Source organism: Dermacentor variabilis, chromosome 3 (genome assembly GCF_050947875.1).
Source record: "Dermacentor variabilis isolate Ectoservices chromosome 3, ASM5094787v1, whole genome shotgun sequence".
NCBI classification, from domain to species: Eukaryota; Metazoa; Arthropoda; class Arachnida; order Ixodida; family Ixodidae; genus Dermacentor; species Dermacentor variabilis.
In genome coordinates, this window is record NC_134570.1 from 70156133 (window position 1) to 70175228 (window position 19096).

Genomic DNA, 19096 nt, shown 5'->3' on the forward strand with positions numbered 1-19096 from the left:
TGCTTTCTCGTAGCTATGATACCCTATTAGCCTACTTCGAGCTCGCGTTTTTCTTTGCCACAGTTACAACTTACTCAACCACTTACCAGCAATAACAACTTGACACGGCAACCTTTTCCACCTCTATACTTTTTTTCTCTTTTTGTCGACGCATTTTGAAACCGGCAATGAACCATCACAATCACGGGAGCCGCGGTATGTAATTGGAGTATTGAAGGCACAAGGAGAGCCACTTCTTGGTAAGAATTTTTCTTTAATGGAAGTAAACACAAACACACAATCACAATTCATGTATAGCAAAAAAAAAAAAAACACCTGAACATGGCAGCAATAATACCGATCATACCTTCAACAGCCTGAACCCCTAAACTGCTGAGCACAACCTCGCAGTCCAAGGCACGATGAGACAGTGGCACGAAAAATAAGGCGCCTCTTTACGCTTTTATACTGTAGACAAGGAAGGTTTTCGACAAATATTACACGCTCTAATCTGCAGGCCAATACACCTGAACAGAGGGAGGCCTATTTGGCTTAAGTACAGATGAGAAAGTTAGCTGAAGAAAGCACAACTTCCTGCCATAATTTTTGAAAGAAACTCGCCGAAATTCACAGGAACTAATAAATGAAGAAATCAAGTTGTGCTTGATTAGGCAACTGGAGACATCTTCTTTTACTAAAGGTAAAAACGAACGAAATCGGACACAGTTCCCGTTTGTTATTACCCGATAAAAATCTTTACACGGGTTTACACTGCTTCAGAATATCTAAAGCGGTGGGCTGCCTAAATCCGAAAGTCGAGCTATAACACGTCGCCATCGAGCTTGCATGTGCTAGCATGCCAAATTTCGGAACTTAAATACAGTGAACATGACGAAAAGACTTGGGAAAGAGCACAGTTCGTCTTGGACGGTGCCGGCACTGCGGGGTGCGTTGAGCTTCAGCATAGACGACACGCCTCAGGTTCTACAAAACCCTGATTCGTGGCCCTTAGCAGGAGCAGAGCCCTTGAAGGTATGTACATACACTCACTTGTAAAAGAAAAATGAATCGCAACAAAACAGGACTTAAAAAATGAAGACATCACGTAGTAGAGCGAAGTAAGTAGAAGGAGGCAAATGGGGCAACACAGACAGCTATTTTAAAACCACAGATACACACAACTCCACCAAAAATAATGGTCTGCCTCCTTCGCATAAGTAAAAAAATAAAAAATAAAACATCAGGAGCCGTTCTCGAGACATCGGTCCCGCGATCGAGAACGGCGCGACAACAGAGAAAAAAAAAAAAAAAAAGCCCACCACGACAGAACAGGAATAAATGAATGCACTTTGAAATAAGTGACAGGAGTTATGCTTGCACACATTATGATACAGTGTTTTTTTGTGCGTCCAGGTGCTTCCACCTTACACGCCGCCGAAATAAAAAAAAATAGCAACAAACACATCAAGTGCGTGCCTGCAGGGAATATGAAAGCTGGCTTCACGTAACGGCCGGCAAAAAAGAAAAAAAAAGCGATGCGTACGAAGGAGGCACTCGTTTCGCGCCTGAATATGCACAGCATACTCAAGAACCGTCTTCTTTCCTAAGAATGAATAATACACTCTGCGGCTTATCAAACATCACCGCATCAGGGCACGCGAAGGCTGTAGCAAGTGTGAGGAAGCAGCACGCTGCTTCAAAGGCCCGCTTACTGTCGCGCATCCATAGGTAAGAGGAAGAGACAGAATTCGAGGCATAATGATCGCTGCTATGGCTACAGAATGCAATGATATAGTACTCCGATTAATGGCATAACGAGCGGCGTTTCTGAATCTAATGGCTACACCGAGGCTGAGACGAAACAGGATACAGCAAGGACACGGAAGTAAGCCGGACGATGTTTCCAGTTGACCACCCTGTACTGGAGGAACAAGAGAGAGCCTAGAAAATGCTACAAAAAAAAAAGCTGCAAAGAAGGAATTGACAGCGTAACATGCAATGAGGCGCGTAAAGACTTGCACGGCTTGCCGTTTAATCCCTATACCGAGAGAGGTGGTTGCTTGCAACCAGATGCAACCATGGAGCCGATAGAGTGGGTCGCATTAAGCAGTGATCAAAAAGGCAAATGTCATAGGCTTTCGGCATTTTCTTAGTGCTCCGTTACGATATGTTACTAATGTTACTAATCTCACGTAGAGAGCGAAGATCAGTTAACGCGTTCCCTGAGTCACCACATAAAGCGGCAACACGAAGCTGGAGAGACACTTTGAGAGAGGCACTTGGTTTCCCCCGAAGTGATGCTTGGTTCGTCTGACGTTTGTGCTGCTCATGACCGGGCAGTCTTTTGTGCAGCGTGCCCAAGTCTACAGAGCCGAAAGGGTTAAGATCAGAACTGTTTGGTTTGGTGCCAGGACTTAGTGGATACGACGTTGGCAAATTGACGCAGTATAGCAAATTCGTGTTAAATGTTCGTGTAGACGAGGTTCCGACACCTCTATGACTGTGAGACAGTGCGATAATAGCTGAATGTGCGTTTAGATGAGGCACTGAAGGTGCATGTTGGTAGAATTACGTGCCACCGCAGGTGGGTTTTCTTGGCTACCAGAGGCGGTGGGTCGCAGCGAGCTTGGTGGGTACGAAAATAAGGCGAGAACCGTTGCTTCTCGAAAAAAAAAAAAACGAGAAACTGCCTCTCGCTTCCTCTTTCCCAGACCATCCCCGTTGCATCATCTTCTTACTCGCGTCAACGCCACACTTTGTCCGGTGTAAACAAAGACGTAGGCTAGCAAAAATAATGCTGTCATGGCGGGTATTTATTTTGGCACCGTCTAGAAAGGCGGAAGTGGCTCCACGTGCAAGCGCCTCGAGAAGTGGATGAAAAATATCACGGTTGTGTCATGGCGTCGTGAGAGCTCTGGCTGGCTGCTCGCGCTCGCTCCTTGGCTATGTAAGAGCGCGTCGTAAGAGCGCGAACTGAAACTCGCTACACGCCTTGATATGTGGCACGGGATCTCTGGCAAGAACGTCGTTATTTTACTTTGACATAAACGTTGGGCTGTTTGCTTGCTTTGTTGAGGGGTGCTGTCCAAGAGAGTGCCGAACGATGTCTCTACGACAGAGGAACGTAATAGTCACATGACAACCAGCTCGTCATCAAAAATCGCAAAGGCATAGGCTGTTTACTTCGGTTTTTTACTGTAGCGGATCGCATTTGTAGTCTTCTCTCGTCATTTCAGGAACCGGTGAAGAGTGTATATTGAAAATATAATCTTTTCGCCTGGTATCACAGAACTTAAGCAGATGCCTTCATTGGCATTAACTGCGGGAATGTTGCATAGCGGTAGCGAAGAGGAAACATGTAAAAATATAGACCAGACTCAGACGGAGCTTCGTATAGTCCTCTAGAGGAAGTAAAAGCTTGGGCAAGAAAGACATTGACAAAAATAAGTACAAATTCGACGCGAGTTCACACAGAATGGATGCTTGAAACTTAGCGCCACACAAACACTTCCGCTTGGTGAGTCATAGAAGAAAAAAAAAATGGAATGATCGTTGGTCCTCAGAACTCCCCACTTTAGCGGTGAGGTTTCTGTTTACAAATGCCATCAGGAATGTGTGGGTTCAGTTCTACCGTTTTTCTCATTTACTTTTCTTTCTGTTTTTTCTTTACTCTTGGCAGTTATGAATTATCACTTTCTCCGCCTTCTTACATGGTCCCCTGTACATACAACGGTATTCCATTGAGGCTTCTTCATCTGTGAAACGTTACCTAAACCACCTATTGCCGGAGTGTAAGTTTGGATTATAGATAATTCCGCCACCTTTCCATACTTAGTTGGCGCCAGAGGGGATCACATCCTGCTTGGTCGGAAGGCGCGAACGTGACAACGTGTTTTCTCTAGAATGAAATGCCTATCATAAATGCGGGCGCCTACTGGCATAATATCACTGTGCGCCGTTTCGCGGGCTGTCATGTCTAGGTTTGCATAGTAAACTCATGGAATGACAGGCGATGTCATGGAATGTATGAAAAACACTTTCGCTCCTGAATCGCACTTCGTATGTGCGTTACGTGTGCACAGAAAAAAAAAGAGAAAGAAAATAAGACAGCTCTCTTCATAAATGACGTACGAAGCGCGATTTCTTGTACACATCGACCACACAACGCTACATAACCCTTGAGCTTCGACGCACACAATGTATAAAAACGGGCGAGTGTGAGGTTATAATAGCCGTCCAGCGTCTTTTCGCTACGCTAGTGTATAGAGAGGAAACCGAAGACCTCTTTAGCTGCCACATCTAGAGGGCCGGACGCGACGGACACGCTTGCGCACACAGTTCAGTCCCGGTAAAACGCTTTCACCTCGTAACACAAGTTAGACGCTGCCACTGTGACCGACACGCATCGTAGACACCATAAAGACGTGAGCATCAAGAAAGGACAGAAAAAAAAAAGAAACAAAAACGACCAAACTACCCAGCGAATAAGAACGCGAGACCGTCGCGCTCAAAACCCGTGTCGAGCTCTTTCTCGCCTCGTGCAATCTTAAGGCAAGCATTTTTTTATGCCGCGTCGAGAACGTGCGACAGAGCTGTTAAGCAAGGAATGTAGAGCAGAAATGACGAGACAGGCAAGAAGCGTGAAATTAAAAAAAAAAAGAGAGAAGCGCGGGAGAAACCGCGCGCAGGCACATACACTGGTATACATACACACACGCAGGTACGCACGCACACTAACAACACAACCTTGCGCGTTCCAAAAAAAAAAAAAAAAGAATGTCCACGCATCTCTCTCCGGTCGTTGCCGTCGTCTCGTCGCCTCCTCCTCATCGCCGTCGTCGACATCTCTCCCTCCCGACGTCACATGCGCGCTCGCTCACACACACGACACCGACGCTTTTGCACAGTCTCGGCGGGCCAGCCGGCTGCTAAGGCGGCGGCTGGGTTGTCGGCACGGGGGGGTCGCGAAGAGTGAGACAGTGAGCCACCGGCGCAAACAGCAAGAACGCGCACCGTCAGTTTCACAAGTGAGTCAGTGCGTACACGACACGGCTGCTTTGGAGCACTCTCGCGGAGTGAGTGTGTGTGTGGGGGGGAGGGGATGGAAGGACGAAAGGAGGGGGGAGTCTGCTACCCACACAATCCTTCCTCCTCGCTTTGTTTCTTCCTTCCGCAATGACGCCCCAGATGCGCGCGTGATGAAACGACGGCGGCGGCTGCCCGGCTGCCGGGTTCACTTTCACTCGCAGTCGTCGAGAGGCTCATGGCCGAGCCAGTCATACTTCCTTTTGGCCTCGTACTACTGTGTCAATAGCCCTGAGTGACCAGAGAATCGCGCGTGTCTCCAGAGTTCTTTAACGTGCGCGGTATCACCGAGTTTTAGGGTCACCGAGACAAGTTGGCCCGCAATAGCTTCTAGGTTTGTTTGCCCTGAAAAATAGGCCTTCCGCGCTGTAAGCCGACCCCGTGTATGCCTCTGGCTTTGTAGCCCGTGATGCTAGTGCTAACAAAATTCGCGTTGTAGCCAGGTACGTCTGTATCTCCGGCTGTGCGGTCATCCGTTCATCGGTGCGCGCCAATACGCTGTTTCGTTCCTAACACGTGTCGTACATTGACTCCTTCGCGCGTTGAGGTTCGAACGCGGGCCTGACCACTTGACCTGCGGTTTACGGATGCGTCGTGTACTGCGCTGGCTTAAGACCGGCTGTTACTGATTTGCCACGTCTTCGTTTGAGATGTCGCAGGATTTTTTCACGAATAGCGCTATTTCAACGAGTCACCGTGTTCTTATATGGACAGTTCGCGCATGTTAATTGGTCACGCAAGAGGCCTGTGACATCAGTGATAACATACCATCAACGTTTCATATTGCAATGAGCTCAATCGTGCTATTATAGGCTGCCGTTACAAGCGCACTGCGTAACTCGTTTTGACGCTGCTGGTTCATCCGCGATAGAACACGGGAGCTTCGCCACCATACAGCGTTCGCTGTCGCCAAAGAACTCTGGAAGCACCGCATTATTTCTGGTCACCGGCCTACCGGCGTGGGAAGAGAGCTGAGGGCCATGACGATAATAATAATAATATTAATAATAATAATAGACGAAAAGGGTGGAACTAGGAAGGCGTCTCTCTCCCTGGCGGCGGGAGGGGGAAGCTAGTGCGGACGTGGCGCCGCCTACCGCGTCCTGAAGTAGGACCGGTTCATCCTGAGCAAGAGCGGCGCCTGCGGCTGGCACTCCTTGGGGTTGCACTTTATCATGCCGCTGGCGTCGCAGATGCATTCCAAGCACGGCCCGCTAGCTTTCTTCACCACCTGGCCCACCTGGTAGAAGCTGCCGTTCACGTCGCAGCCTGCGTAAGCCACGGGGTGGCAGAAGCATATGCACAGGCTCGGGAAAGGGCCACAGCTGAACAAATACCGGTTTTCAGCGCAGATAAAAAAAAAGAAACGTAGTAAGGTATTGAGTGCAAAGAGACATATGGGGGCCCTGAACAATGTAACATGTGACAAGAGCGCGAGTTCCAGCTCAATTCTGTGTTTATGTGCCAACGAGAACTACAGAGATATTGATTATTAAAAAAAAAAGAGTTGGGGGGGAGGCGGGCTGGAAGGTTAGCCTGTACAAGTGTGAGTCTATTTGGCTGCTCAACATCGGGGTAACGGAAAAGAAAAGCAGAGGGAAAATGGAGAACGACGATGACGACGATTCTGAGAGATAAGCTGACGCAAATTTATTAAAAACACTTAAAAAATACTGGAAGCGCCCTGTTCCGAAAAAAAGGCAATTCCAAGATTTCAGTGCGCGCTTAACACTATTACTCAATGTCGCAATCTACACGAAAAGTTTCTAGCTGCTTCCAGTGTGAACTGCGTCGTCTGTTCTGTTTTATCATGGTCTCGATGTCGATTGTCAGTGAAAAAGGTACAGCAGAATTTTGCGAGAGAAGCAAACGTGGCTACGCAGACGAGTCATGCTGGCGGGCATATTTCATTCGAGATAATATTTTACCTTTGACTTCCATTGATGCCTCGAGCATCTGCTGTCCAAACCTCGGAGCTGGCGTTGTTGTCGTTGTTGTCGTCGTGGTCGGTGCAACGCTCACGTTCTTGACCGTCATGTGGACAGCTGTGAAAAACAAAAGCCGGAGATCACGTATTTCGGTATGAATTCTCGTGTTTCAAGCTTCAACGTGTCTCATGCTTGAAAAAAAATATTTGATGCATCGAGCACCATAGACTCGCACTCCGGAGCGTGTCAGCTGTTAAGATTGACGCTACAGTGCAACTCTATACTCACGGCATTCGTATCGCGGACAACAGAAGCCACTTATGGGCGTCTCGAAACACTGCGGGATTGGTGGTGGGCAAGTCTGCTGCAGGCAGATGATGTCTCCGCGGAAACAGAAGCAGAAGTCGCACGGGTCCGGCCGTGGAATCTGCTCCGCCGATTGGTACACCTTGGCGTCGAAGATGCAAGCTGCGAAACGAGAAGGAAGTTGCCGAGGTCAACGCGATGCTCCTTTATGTGATGCAGAATGATCTGACGCAGAATCTAAAGCTGGGAAATTCGGCACGGCGACATGGTGTTATGGCGTAGGGGACGCAGGGCAACACAGAAATGGACAGACGAAGGCGCAATGCCCCCACACTACGTCATTTCATCATGCGGCAAAATGTCTGATTGGAAGATTAGCAATGTGACAGTGAACCCGGGGCTCCTTCAAGCTATAGATAGCGAATAGTGATAACGCTTGAGCAGCGGTAACAGTGATAGCGCTTGAACTAGATAATGATTTGCCGGATTATTAGAAAGCGAAGCACAAAAAACCAGGGCAACGTACTTGTGGAAATAGTAACAAGGTAAATGTTCACAGGAGCATGGAGATTCGAGATTTGAAATGATCGACTGGTGGGCTACTAAAATATGTCTCTGGTGACAACGTTTCGTCAAGGGGAGCTTATCTTCGTCAGGACTAGCTGATCATGACCGTAGAAATGGTATGACGGAAGACAGAAGATCCGCAATGGTTCCTGCTTAAGTTCCTGTCTTTCTTTTCTTGGAACTTTCTCTCTTGCACTTGTTGTCCGCATTGTGTGTCCATGTTTGTGAATGTACTACAAATTCGTGATCACTTATATTGCTGTTTGAGGGAAAACTTCTAGTTATCGTTCAAGCATCGCACTTTGTTATCAACGGGGATGTACGACCCCAGCGACCTCTTGCAAGTACCGGACCCACCCACTCGGTAGCCCACTCGCGCCCATTTTTATGACCTCGGAGGCAGACGTGTGCTGACCGATGCAAATAAAATTTATCACAGTCCCAGTAATTTTACGAGTGTGCACACTGTGAAGTTCTGCCCCTTCCGATACGCACTTATTTCCTTTCGGATTGTCGCATACGGAAATCTGGCTTCACCGCGCATCTGGTCATTATGAGGGAAAGCCAGCTCAACTATCGTTCGGATCGAAATTTTGAAGACATATACTTTGGGAAACTTTTGCATCCGTGTACCGTCTGGCTCTGAATGCAGTCGATGTTGATGACAGACTACTGAAACGATGTTACAGCTTTTTAAACAGTATGATGAAGCTAGCTGTAAGGGAAGCGACATTGAAGGCATGTTACTGTCGCGCTAGGAGGCAATATAGTGACTTCAGAAAGGTACTCACATCCTTCCTCAATTATGATAGCCCCTTCCGTTGTTGTCGACTCCGATTCTGCAAAATGAAAAACAAAATGTTAGTCTAATGTGTCGTTCCGGATACGATAATCACATTTCACATGCTTAAGAAGTAGTCGCTGCGATTTAGCTGGAAATAAAGATATTTGGAGTGCGGTCGAATAAACCACGTTAATGCTTATACACTTTCTCTCTCTGGAGTCCAGGCGCTAAAACGACCGTTTAATGTTAGGAAAAATGTTTTTGTTAGGAAAAGTTTTTGTACAAGAGTGCGGTCTGAGATCACACAAAAGTTCTAGCTTCTTTCGCAATGGGCGTATTATCATCGTCAGCGTTTTTCACGTGCCTTTAACGCTATTTCATATAAGTAAAAAAAAAAGTTTTAAGCAATAGCAACTCCATTTATGCATTCGGGTTGGCAGCGATGTTTACTTCTAGACGTTGACTAACTTAGCAGAATCACCTGCCTGCTGACTTTTTTTTAATCGTGGTCAGAGAAAAGAAAATCGTTGCTGAAGATATGTTCATGCCGACCGAATATACCGCATCATCACTAGCGTACGTCAAAAGTGAGGAACGAGGCATTTCAATTTGCCGCAGACGGACCCTTCAGATTTCCACGTTTCGAGACCTATATTTATTTTCCGCTCTCTGAAATTTGGCGTTTCATTGCAAACAGTGTAGCTACCTTCCGTAACAGGCGTGGGAGTAGTAACTTCTTCCCGAGGTAGTTCTGTTTCTCCTGTAGTCGTCGCTCCCGGCGTTGTCACTTCAGCAGTCGTCACTTCCGGAGTCGCCGTGCTCTCCGGTGCTGGCTTTGTTGGCTCTGTCACTGCAGCACCCGCGGTCGCAGCCGTTTCTGCCGGCTTCTCCGTCTCAACCTCTGGTTTCGCCGTCGTGACGCTGGGTGGCTCAGAAGGCGTCGTTGCGTTCACTTCCGGTGCCTCCGTCGTCGACGCGCTTCCGGTGAAGAACTCCATGACGGTTGTGAAGATTGATGGCGACTCAGTCGTCGCTGGAGGTGTGCCCTTCTTGCCTTCGACTGGTTCCACCGTCGTGGCGGCAGGCGTCACCTCTTCCTCACGAGGCACTTCCGGTTCCGCAGACGTTTCCGCCGTCGATGCCTCCGTAGTGGTCGCGTAGTGGACGAGCGGCTTTGTAGTCAGCGTGGCAGTGGTTGTGGTAGCGTTCGCGGCTTCTGGAGCCTCTGTAGTGGGACTAGTGGCTTCGGACGGTTGACTAGTGGATTCGGGCGCAGCTGTTGTGGCCGATGTCGTCCTCTCTTCACCGGTTGTTGCTGTTGGTTCTGTCGCTCCCGTCTCTTCCGGTTCCTTTGCCGTTGTCGTCGCTTCCGGCTCGCCCGTTGAGAGATCGTGGACAGGCGGCTGCGATGCAGGAGGCTCAGTCATGACTTCAATGATAAATGGCGGCACCGTCGTGGGTGGCACGGGAGTCGTGGTGACGTTGGAACCGAATATTTTCTTGAGATCGTCGGTCGTCGGGCTGATTGTGGTGAACTTGAACACCGACGGTTTCTGCGTCACCATTTCTTCTCGCCCTTCCTCCTCTTCAGACGCTGTGAGGGGCCACAAGAGAATGAATTGTGAGAATCAAAAGGTACTGAAACTACAGTGCAGTCAATTCTATGAACCAATTTGCCATAAAGAATGAATTGTGAGAATCAAAAGGTACTGAAACTACAGTGCAGTCAATTCTATGAACCAATTTCTCTGTAATACAGAATGATCATTCTTAAAATTCCTGGAATACTTAAATACAGCCTGTTGCAGATAACATAATTCTAGTCCTTGAGCTGTACTATTAGGAGAAGCGGACATTACTTGCACAAGAAATGGAAGCACATGTTCAAATAATTGACAAAATCCACTCATTATATTTTGAATTAGTTATTTAATGGCGCACATTGCAATTTACCAACTGTAGCCTGTGAGTTTGCAAGGCGTATACACTTGCAATGAATTTCCAGAATGACGCCAGTTTGGAGATATGTGCCATGAAACTTGCCGTAAAAATGTCCTGTTGTTGCACTTACACTTCTTTTTTTACAAAACGCTCTTTTATACTTTGAAGCATAAACGTAACTGGAACGCCCACGTATTTCGTTCTACACTTTGGGAAATAATATCGTGAACCTGGTGTCATCCTGGAAATTCATTTCAAGCGCATAGGTCTTCCAAACACATCGGCTGCAATTCGTAAATCGTAATATGTGTCACATAATAATTAATTACGACGTTAATTAGGGAATTCTGTTAATTAGTTGTGCATGTGTTTCGAATTCTCGCGCTAATAATGTGCCTATTCGAATAATCCGGCTCAAGGACAAGAATTATGCTATGTGCCACAGACGATTATTATAAATTTCATAGAACTTAAAAGTGATCACCGTATACAATAAAGTGTCATCGGCTTACCAAGAAAACATCTCCGCGCTGTATTCCTCGCTTTCCTGTCGAACTAACACGACGTGCCTGTCTCTTATACGTCGTTTTTAGAAACAAAATTACAGCTTTGCTGAAAAGTGTGCCATTAAAATTTTCTCATTTTGTAAATAAAGGCACGCACTTTACAAGGGTAAGTGTATTATTGTAAATAATTGGGAACGACAAAAAGAAAGAAGTTTATAGAAAGTAGGAGTTCTAAACTGGCATTTCATTATGCCTGACCCGTTCTCATCGCAAGCGCCCCCTTTCAATAAATATCGCAGTCGCATTTCGATCATGCGTTTTTGCCGTCAAGCTATGAATTTGAGCGGGCGCAAGTTTCGGTACTATCAGCGCCGCCCTCTTTCTACACTTCTCACCGCCAAGTGGGTTCTTAGCGTCAGTTTCGTGTTGTGCGCATAATGCATCCGTTCTTCCTTGAATTTTTGCAGCGTCAGTGTACTAAATTGTTCAGCAGCATGCTCTTTTCACTTTTTCAACTTCCGAAAGCTAACGTTTAGAGAGAGAGAAAAAAAAAGGTTATACTTACGGCAGATGTATGCTTCTGCACAGCACTGTTCTGGTTTGACGCCGGTCGGTTTGCAGCCCGGTCGCGGAGGCTCCTCGCAGATACGCTCTGCGCACACCATCTCGCCAAACGTACACTTGCAGAAAGTGCACGGGTTGGCCGTCTGAATGACCTGACCGTGCTCGACTGTTGTGCCTTGTACATTGCAAGCTGGAAGAGAGAAAATGTTCCACTATAAACAACCGGACAAAAGTTTGTTTGTTCAGAAGGAAAAAAAAAACCTTTTACTCGTAAAATGTTGTCATCGTTGACGTTGTTTCATTAAGATGCGAAAGCCTGTCTTACTTTTTTTTTCACTCCGCGTCGTGCCGAATATGCTATGTAATCTATGCAACACCTAGTGAGACCACAAGTCGGTCGAGGCACTCGTGAATTTTCTTTCCTTTTTTTTTTTTTGCGTTCGAGTGACCTATTAGAGAGGCTATAGTTCTCGCGGGCGTTCCCAACCTCCTCTATTTTCTTTCGAGGATTTGCTTTCTTGTCTCCGCCTATTCTTTCCCTCTTTAATTTCCCCTTATCCTTTCCTCAGTGCAGAGAAGCAAACCGGAATCGTTTCCCATTAACCTCCTTGCCTTCCCCACCCCGTTTATCTCTGTCTTTTCAACGCACTGCTTTCTTTGGAATTGATGGCAGTATCATGTTTCGTAAGCGTTCTTGTTGGTAGACGCTCAGAGATTGGTTTGCGCGAATGTACTTGCTTTGCAGAAATCGAACACAAGCTGATGTTTTCGTAAGAATTGACACAGTTATCCAAGTAGGAAGAAACGATTGAAGGAGCCATGACTGCTTTAAAGAGCAATTCGCGGTTTCGCCTTATTTCGGCATGTACTTAGACATGCATGGCTTAATCTTTGAGACAAGCATATGATTACTGGCAGGATCAACTAGGCAGTCGTTTAACTGCGCGTCCAGTCCAGCCTTTCAAGCAGGCCGTGCAGCATTTTTTGCGATACCGAGGCCAATTTACGCTTAGGAGCTGATGCAATGAGTATTACACCTAGGAGCAGATGTAATACTTGTGTCGCGTAAAAACTTGCATGTGGATAACGTTGTGACAATTATTTTTTTTACAACTGTGTACCGCACTATCATCATCCCCAAGTGGAAATCGGCACCCTCCTAGCAACATTTTGCACCCCTCGCCGTCATGCTCTCTTCACAAAGGGGTTCATTTCACCCCACAGCGCGCTTGGCTTTATGTAGGCCTGCTTTGACCAAAGGTTTCATATATGTGTTACTAATGTTTACTATAGCCTTTAGATACCTTCTATGAAGCCCATGCTTTAGGCTCAGACCTTATGTATGAGTTACATTTTACATTTAGCCTGTGGCACTTCGATTTTTTAAGGTCGAACGTGGCGTAAAGCGCGAGTGGCGTTCACTCACGTTTCGGCACTTCCTCTTCTTCCTCTCCCGGCTTTGGCCTAGAAGGCGCCGTCACTGCCGGAGTGGTTTCGACTGTGGGCGGAGTCACCTCGGGAGGCTTTTTTCGCCCCTCCACGGTGGACACTGCTGCTGGGGTTGTGACGCCTTCTGTAGCAGAAACAACGTTACAAAGGTTTACCGTTAGTGTTTTGAATTCATTCCTTTTCTTTCTTTTTTTCGTCTTAGAAGCAATACATATTTTGTTTTCCTCATTCGTTCGAGCTCCCGATGTGGGCAGAATGCAATAAAACCTCGCGTGACGTGCTTTAGGTGCACGTCAGGGAACCCCAAGCTCTCAGATATTCCACTACGCGTCTCTCGAAAATCACTGCACATTCTGAACGGGGCATCACACAATTTAAATTAATTTGAGCACCACTCTCTGAATCGACAGGTTTGAGATTCGATCCTGCATGACAGCAAAGCAGAGTCGGAAAGCTTTTTAACTTTAGTACGTCTTCAACGCATAGATGACTAGACACGAACGCGTAATTCGCTGGTACCCTGCTATCTGGATGCTCATTCAGTTTAATGGTCGTCTTTGAGCTAAGGGGGTCCGAAAGTGGTACAAACTAACCAACACAATCTCCAAAACCAAGGCTCGATTGAGTGAAAAGCTGGTGGCACGTTGAAAACCACTGAAGGAGAGTATTTACCACAGTCGTAATCTGGACAGCACTGTTCGGGAGACTTGGGCAAGGGTTTGCACTCTGGACCGGGTGGCCTGCAGATCCTCTCGGCGCAGATGACCTCTCCTTCGAGGCAGTTGCAGAAGTGGCAGGGGTTGCCGTCCTTAACCTGGTCACCGTCCTTGTAGATAACACCGTTGACGTCGCACTCTGTTCGTGAGGATATAAAGGACGAAGTACTTTAATTAATGTGTGGGCCTTATCTTCCAAGTGGTGAGTTGCACAGTGCAGCGCAGGAAAATAAAATAAAAAGGCAAACTAAGAAGCTCACTTGTGTTTTTAGGAAAGATCGACAATGACGGAGTTCGCGCTTTGTATAGCTTTTCCTTCTTGGTTGAATTTCTTATTAAGGTTGTTAGGTTCCGCCAGTTGCGGCACAGAAAAGGGTCCGCTTTATATCTATATGAATAATTATCACACCATTCTTTAATATGGAACAAAACAAAGACACCCAAAATGCCGGTATGGAATACAGGTAAATATTACGCGATAAAAATTAATTAACGCAGAAACTGCTCTTGGAGTTGTCCCAGTGTGCGTCAGTACTTGCTCATCTCCACGCAGACTGGTGTCATTATCAGTTTTATGGAACTTGATCCGGCCAGTACAAACGACAGCGCTGCGGCGTCATGAACTGGTGTGGACGGCGGCGCAAGGTGCATTGATAACGCAAGTAAAGGCGGCGCCAAGTGTGCTGATGACGTTCCGATCATCATAAGCCGTTATGGCTCTTTAGTGCCTTATTCGTCCGTGTCGAACCACAATGAACCGTGATCGAACGTACTCTGGTGGCGGCACGAACCGATAAAACGTACTCTGGCACGGCCGCTCGGACCGTATCTTGAAAGCGATATGCGATGCGGACAGAGAGTTCCGACTGCTGATAGCTCCGCGCGCTGTGTTTTCGTCGCTTCGCGTTTAATATAGCTGCGCGGGCCCATATCTTGAAAGTGATCTATGAAAGGGGTAGGGTGCGGCGTGTGCTCAGACCTTCGTCAGCGCTTTGTTCTCGGCGCTTCGTTCGCGCTGAAGCGATAGGCAGCACGAAGGTAAAGTGGCTCGCTGCTGCGGGCTCTATCTTGAAAGCGATAGTCTTACGGGACGGACGGACAGTATTTCTCGTTGGGTAAGCATAGAAAGACGTACGCATTTAATCACTTTGGCCTCTCGCAATAAGAAACTTGAAGACTTCCGCCTCCCGAACTCTCCTATTCTTCGTCGGCTGTCTGGCTGGCGCGATCCCCGCTTACCAAGATTTACACAGAAGGAGGCGAGCGCCATTGTAGCTGTTCATTGTGATGAAAAAGTAAATCCGCAATGCGCCGACTTACCTGTCGGGAATTCCTCCTCCGATTCTGTGGTTGCCTCCGCCGATGGCGTAGTAGCCTCGCTAGGCTTCGACGTAGTGGACACGGCAGGCGTCGACTCCGTTTTCACTTCTGCGGTGGTCGCTTCGCTGGTCGCCGCTGTCGATGATGGCGTGGAAGCCTCCGTGACTGACGTCTCTTTCGCTTCAGTGGTTGACTCGGACGCACCTGTCGTCGACGCGGGAGTGCTGGACTCCGTGGTGGCTTCTGACGAAGCGGGCGATGTACTTGCCTCGGTAGCCTCGCTGGAAGGTGCGGTGGTGGCTTCCTTGGTTTCTTCCGTGGCACCCACAGTCGCCGAAGCAGTAGTGCCCGGTGTAGTGACCTCGGTTTCAGCCTTTGTCGTCGCCTCGGACGGTGTCGTTGCACCCTCAGTAGTGGCGGCGTCTCGCATCTCAGTAGGGCTGGTTCCTTCTGTGCTTTCTGTAGAGGAAGGTGTCTTGGGCTCTTCCGTGCCTTCTGTTGTTGCCGGAGTGGATGCTTCGGAAACAGTCGCTGTGGGAGTGGAAGCTGCTTCTTCGGTCGTTCCTGGTGTCGCAGCTTCGGTAGAAACAGGTGTGGACGCCTCCGAGGTCTCCTTCGTTGTTTCGGGTGTACTCGCCTCGGTTGCTTCGCTAGATGGTGTGCTAGCACTCTCTGTCTCTGACGTTTCTGCCGGTGTGGTCGGCGCGGACGCTGCTGTTGATTCCTTCGTCTCTTCTGTGACAGGTGGCGTCGTAGCTTCCGTAGCCGCACTTGAAGCCGGTGTTGTCGCTTCAGAAGAGGTTGGTTCAGCCATTGTGGTAGCGGGAGATTCAGTGGCAGCAGACTCCGTGGTCACAGGTGTTTCAGCCGGTGTGGTGGCTTCAGGCGTAGCGGGCGTTGTGCTTTCCTTCGTTGTTTCCGTGAGTCCAGAGGTTCTGGCCTCTAGTGTAGTGGGAGCCGGGGTTCCAGTTGGCGTGCTCGCTTCGGGACTAGATGGTTCTGTAGAGGCTTCAATTGTCGAAGCGGAAGGAGTCGTGCCAGCGCTGGTTGAAGCCTCGGGAGTTGTGGCAGCTGGTGACTCAGATGTTGGGACTTCAGTGCTAGGTGGACCAGTGGTTCCCGCTTCAGGCGTTGATGCTTCAAGGGTAGACACCTCAGGAGTAGAAGGCACAGAACTAGGCTGCTCAGTTGCGGCTGTCGTCGATTCGGATTCCATGGCTGGAGACGTAGGGCTTTCAGAAGCAGTGACTGAAGGTGTGGTTGCTTTAGGTGTTGTTGCGCTACTTTCCGCAGGTGTGCTCGACTCTGCAGTGGTGCCCGCAGGAGTCGATACTTCGGGAGTGGTTTCAGCGGACGTGGTAGCGCCTGATGTGCTACCCTCAGGTGTAGTGACCTCTGGAGACGTTGCAGACAGGGTGGCCGCTCCGGTAGGAGTGCTAGCCTCTGGAGTTGTAACCTCAGGGCTGGTCGGAGCTGGAGTAGTAACACCAGGAGTACTACCTTCCGGTGTGGTGCCCTCGCTAGAGGTTGCAACTGGTGTAGTTTCTCCAGGACTTGTTGCTTCCGGCGTGGTACCTGGTGGAGACGTCGTCACCGCTGTGCTGCCTTCTGGTGTTGTGCCCTCCGTAGACGTTACCCCTGGAGTGGTAGCTGCGGAAGTAGTAGCTTCTGGCGTAGCGCCTTCTGTGGACGCTTCGGCTTCGGTGGTTGCTCCTGGCGTTGTCATTTCCAGTGTAGAGCCTTCCGAAGATGTTTCAGCTGCTGTGCTTGTTTCTGGCGTACTGGCCTCCTGTGGTGTAGTCGGAACGCTAGACTCCGGAGTTGTTGCTTCCGGTGATGTTGCGCTTGGTGTGGTGACCTCCGGCGTAGTGCCTTCCGTGGATGCGGGGGTGGACTGCTCAGAGGTACTTGCTTCGGGTGTAGTGCCCTCTGGAGACGTTGCAGCCGGAGTAGTTGCGCCAGGAGTGCTGGCCTCTGGTGTGGTGCCTTCAGTCGAGGCTGGTGCTGGTGTCGTAGCGCTAGGTGTGGTGGCTTCTGGTGTTGTGCCTTCTGAAGATGTAGCTTCAGTGCTTGGAGCAGGAGTGCTGGCTTCAGGAGTACTTGCCTCTGAAGTGACGGCCGGCGTGGTGACTTCTGGAGTACTAGCTTCAGGTGTACTGCCCTCAGGAGATGTTGGGGCGGGCGTGGTTATGCTAGGAGTTGTGGCTTCAGGAGTACTGGCTTCAGAAGTGCTAGCTTCAGGAGTGCTAGCTTCAGGTGTTCTCGACTCAGCAGCAGGTGTGCTAGCTTCAGTAGTGCTAACTTCGGCAGTACTAGGCTCGGGAGTAGACACTGCAGGTGTCGTTATCTCTGGAGTGCTAGATTCCGGTGTACTTGCTCCAGGTGTAGTTGCTTCAGGTGTGCTGGCTTCAGAAGTGCTAGATTCCGGTGTACTAGCCTCAGGGGTACTTGACTCAGGCGTACTAGCTTGTGGAGTAGTCATATCGGGACTGCTAGCTTCAGTTGTGCTAGCTGCGGGTGTGCTAGGTTCAGGAGTGGTTACTTCAGGAGTGCTAGCTTCAGGTGTGCTGGCTTCAGGTGTGCTGGATTCAGGTGTGCTTGGCGCTGGCGTGCTAACTTCAGGAGTGCTAGCCTCAGGTGTACTGGCCTCAGGTGTACTGGCCTCAGGTGTACTGGCCTCAGGTGTGCTTGCCTCAGGCGTGCTTGCTTCAGGAGTGCTTGCTGCAGGTGTGCTTGTTTCAGGAGACGTTACAGATGGAGTAGTCACACTAGGCGTGCTAGCCTCGGTGCTGGAGCCGATTGGTGTGGTTTCAGGAGTACCTGCCTCAGATTCAGTGCCCGTTGAGCCAGTTTCAGCTGACGTCGTTGCTTCGGGGCTAGTTGCTGCACTTGGTGTTGTTACCTCTGGAGTGCCTGTCTCTGGTGTCTCAGCAGGAGTACTGCTGGCTGCAGTTGTCATGCTTGAGCTTGTTTCGGCTGATGGCACCGGGGTTGACGCTGGTTCGGTAGTGACAGAAGGCGTTGTCACGCCAGGAGTAGTTGGCTCGGTGGCAGTTCCTGTCGGACTGGCTGCTTCAGATGGAGAAGTCGACTCGGGCGTCGAGGCCTCACTAGAGGCACTCGTTTCGCCACTTGGCGTTGTTTCAGGTGTTGTGACAGACGGTTCACTTGTAGCACCGGTTTCCACGGATGTCGCTTCCGGCGGTTGAGTTGAGAGAGAAGGAGCCGTGGAACCTTCCGTTGGCTCAATCTCTGACGGTGTTGTCGCTGCCGATGTGGCCCCTGTCGCTGGTTCCGTGGAGCCTGTGGTCACTTCCTCTGGCTTTTCAGATGGGGGCTGCTTCTTTCTGGCTTCTGTTTCTGGCTCGGTAGTGCTCTCGGCGGTAGTAGATTCTCCAGCTGATGTTGTTGATGGTGGTTGTGTTGCGCTAGATTCGGTGCTAAGCTCGGTAGATGCAGGCGGCGAGGTGCCTTCGGTAGACGTTGCGCTTACTTCTGGTGTAGTCGCTGGAGTCTCTACTGTCGGAGGCGGAGTTTTCTTGCTAGTAGGCACGATGGTCGGAAGCTGCGTCGTACCAGGCATCTCTTCACCATCTGCAGGTAATAAAACATAAGAAAAACGAACTTCATTTCTGAATGCATATATCACACAAAGCTCTCTAAGCGGCAAAGACTTGGCGTCGTCCGAATCTTCATTTATGCCTGAAAAAGATTGCGGAGGATGACTGAACAATATTTAATGAATATAGAACTGATACCTTTTAATTTACTGCAAGCTGCTTGTCCATGGCACTACGTTTCAAACAACTTTCTTTCCAAAAAGAAGTCAAATATATTGCCTGATAAGCTGTCTGACGTAGTACATGGTGAGTTAGTACAGTTTGGTTTCACTTGGGCGGTCGACACTCAGGGCGTACTATTAACATGCATTTGATGTTGCAAGAATACAGA

General features: G+C 48.9%; 1 protein-coding gene across 2 annotated transcripts in view; it reads right to left on the bottom strand.

The window, feature by feature from the left end:
* Positions 1-239: 239 nt before the first annotated feature.
* The window catches only part of LOC142575853 (uncharacterized), a 156368-nt gene continuing 137511 nt past the window's right edge, over positions 240-19096 (bottom strand). For both annotated transcript variants that reach the window (XM_075685554.1, XM_075685553.1), the window contains exons 14-22: positions 15146-18739; positions 13782-13964; positions 13087-13233; positions 11662-11850; positions 9356-10243; positions 8657-8704; positions 7281-7460; positions 6993-7109; positions 240-6333 (exon numbers count right to left, since the gene is read on the bottom strand). In XM_075685554.1, coding sequence (XP_075541669.1) covers positions 6158-6333; positions 6993-7109; positions 7281-7460; positions 8657-8704; positions 9356-10243; positions 11662-11850; positions 13087-13233; positions 13782-13964; positions 15146-18739 — 5522 coding nt within the window. In that variant the 3' untranslated portion in view covers positions 240-6157. The remainder of the gene's footprint in view (positions 6334-6992; positions 7110-7280; positions 7461-8656; positions 8705-9355; positions 10244-11661; positions 11851-13086; positions 13234-13781; positions 13965-15145; positions 18740-19096) is intronic.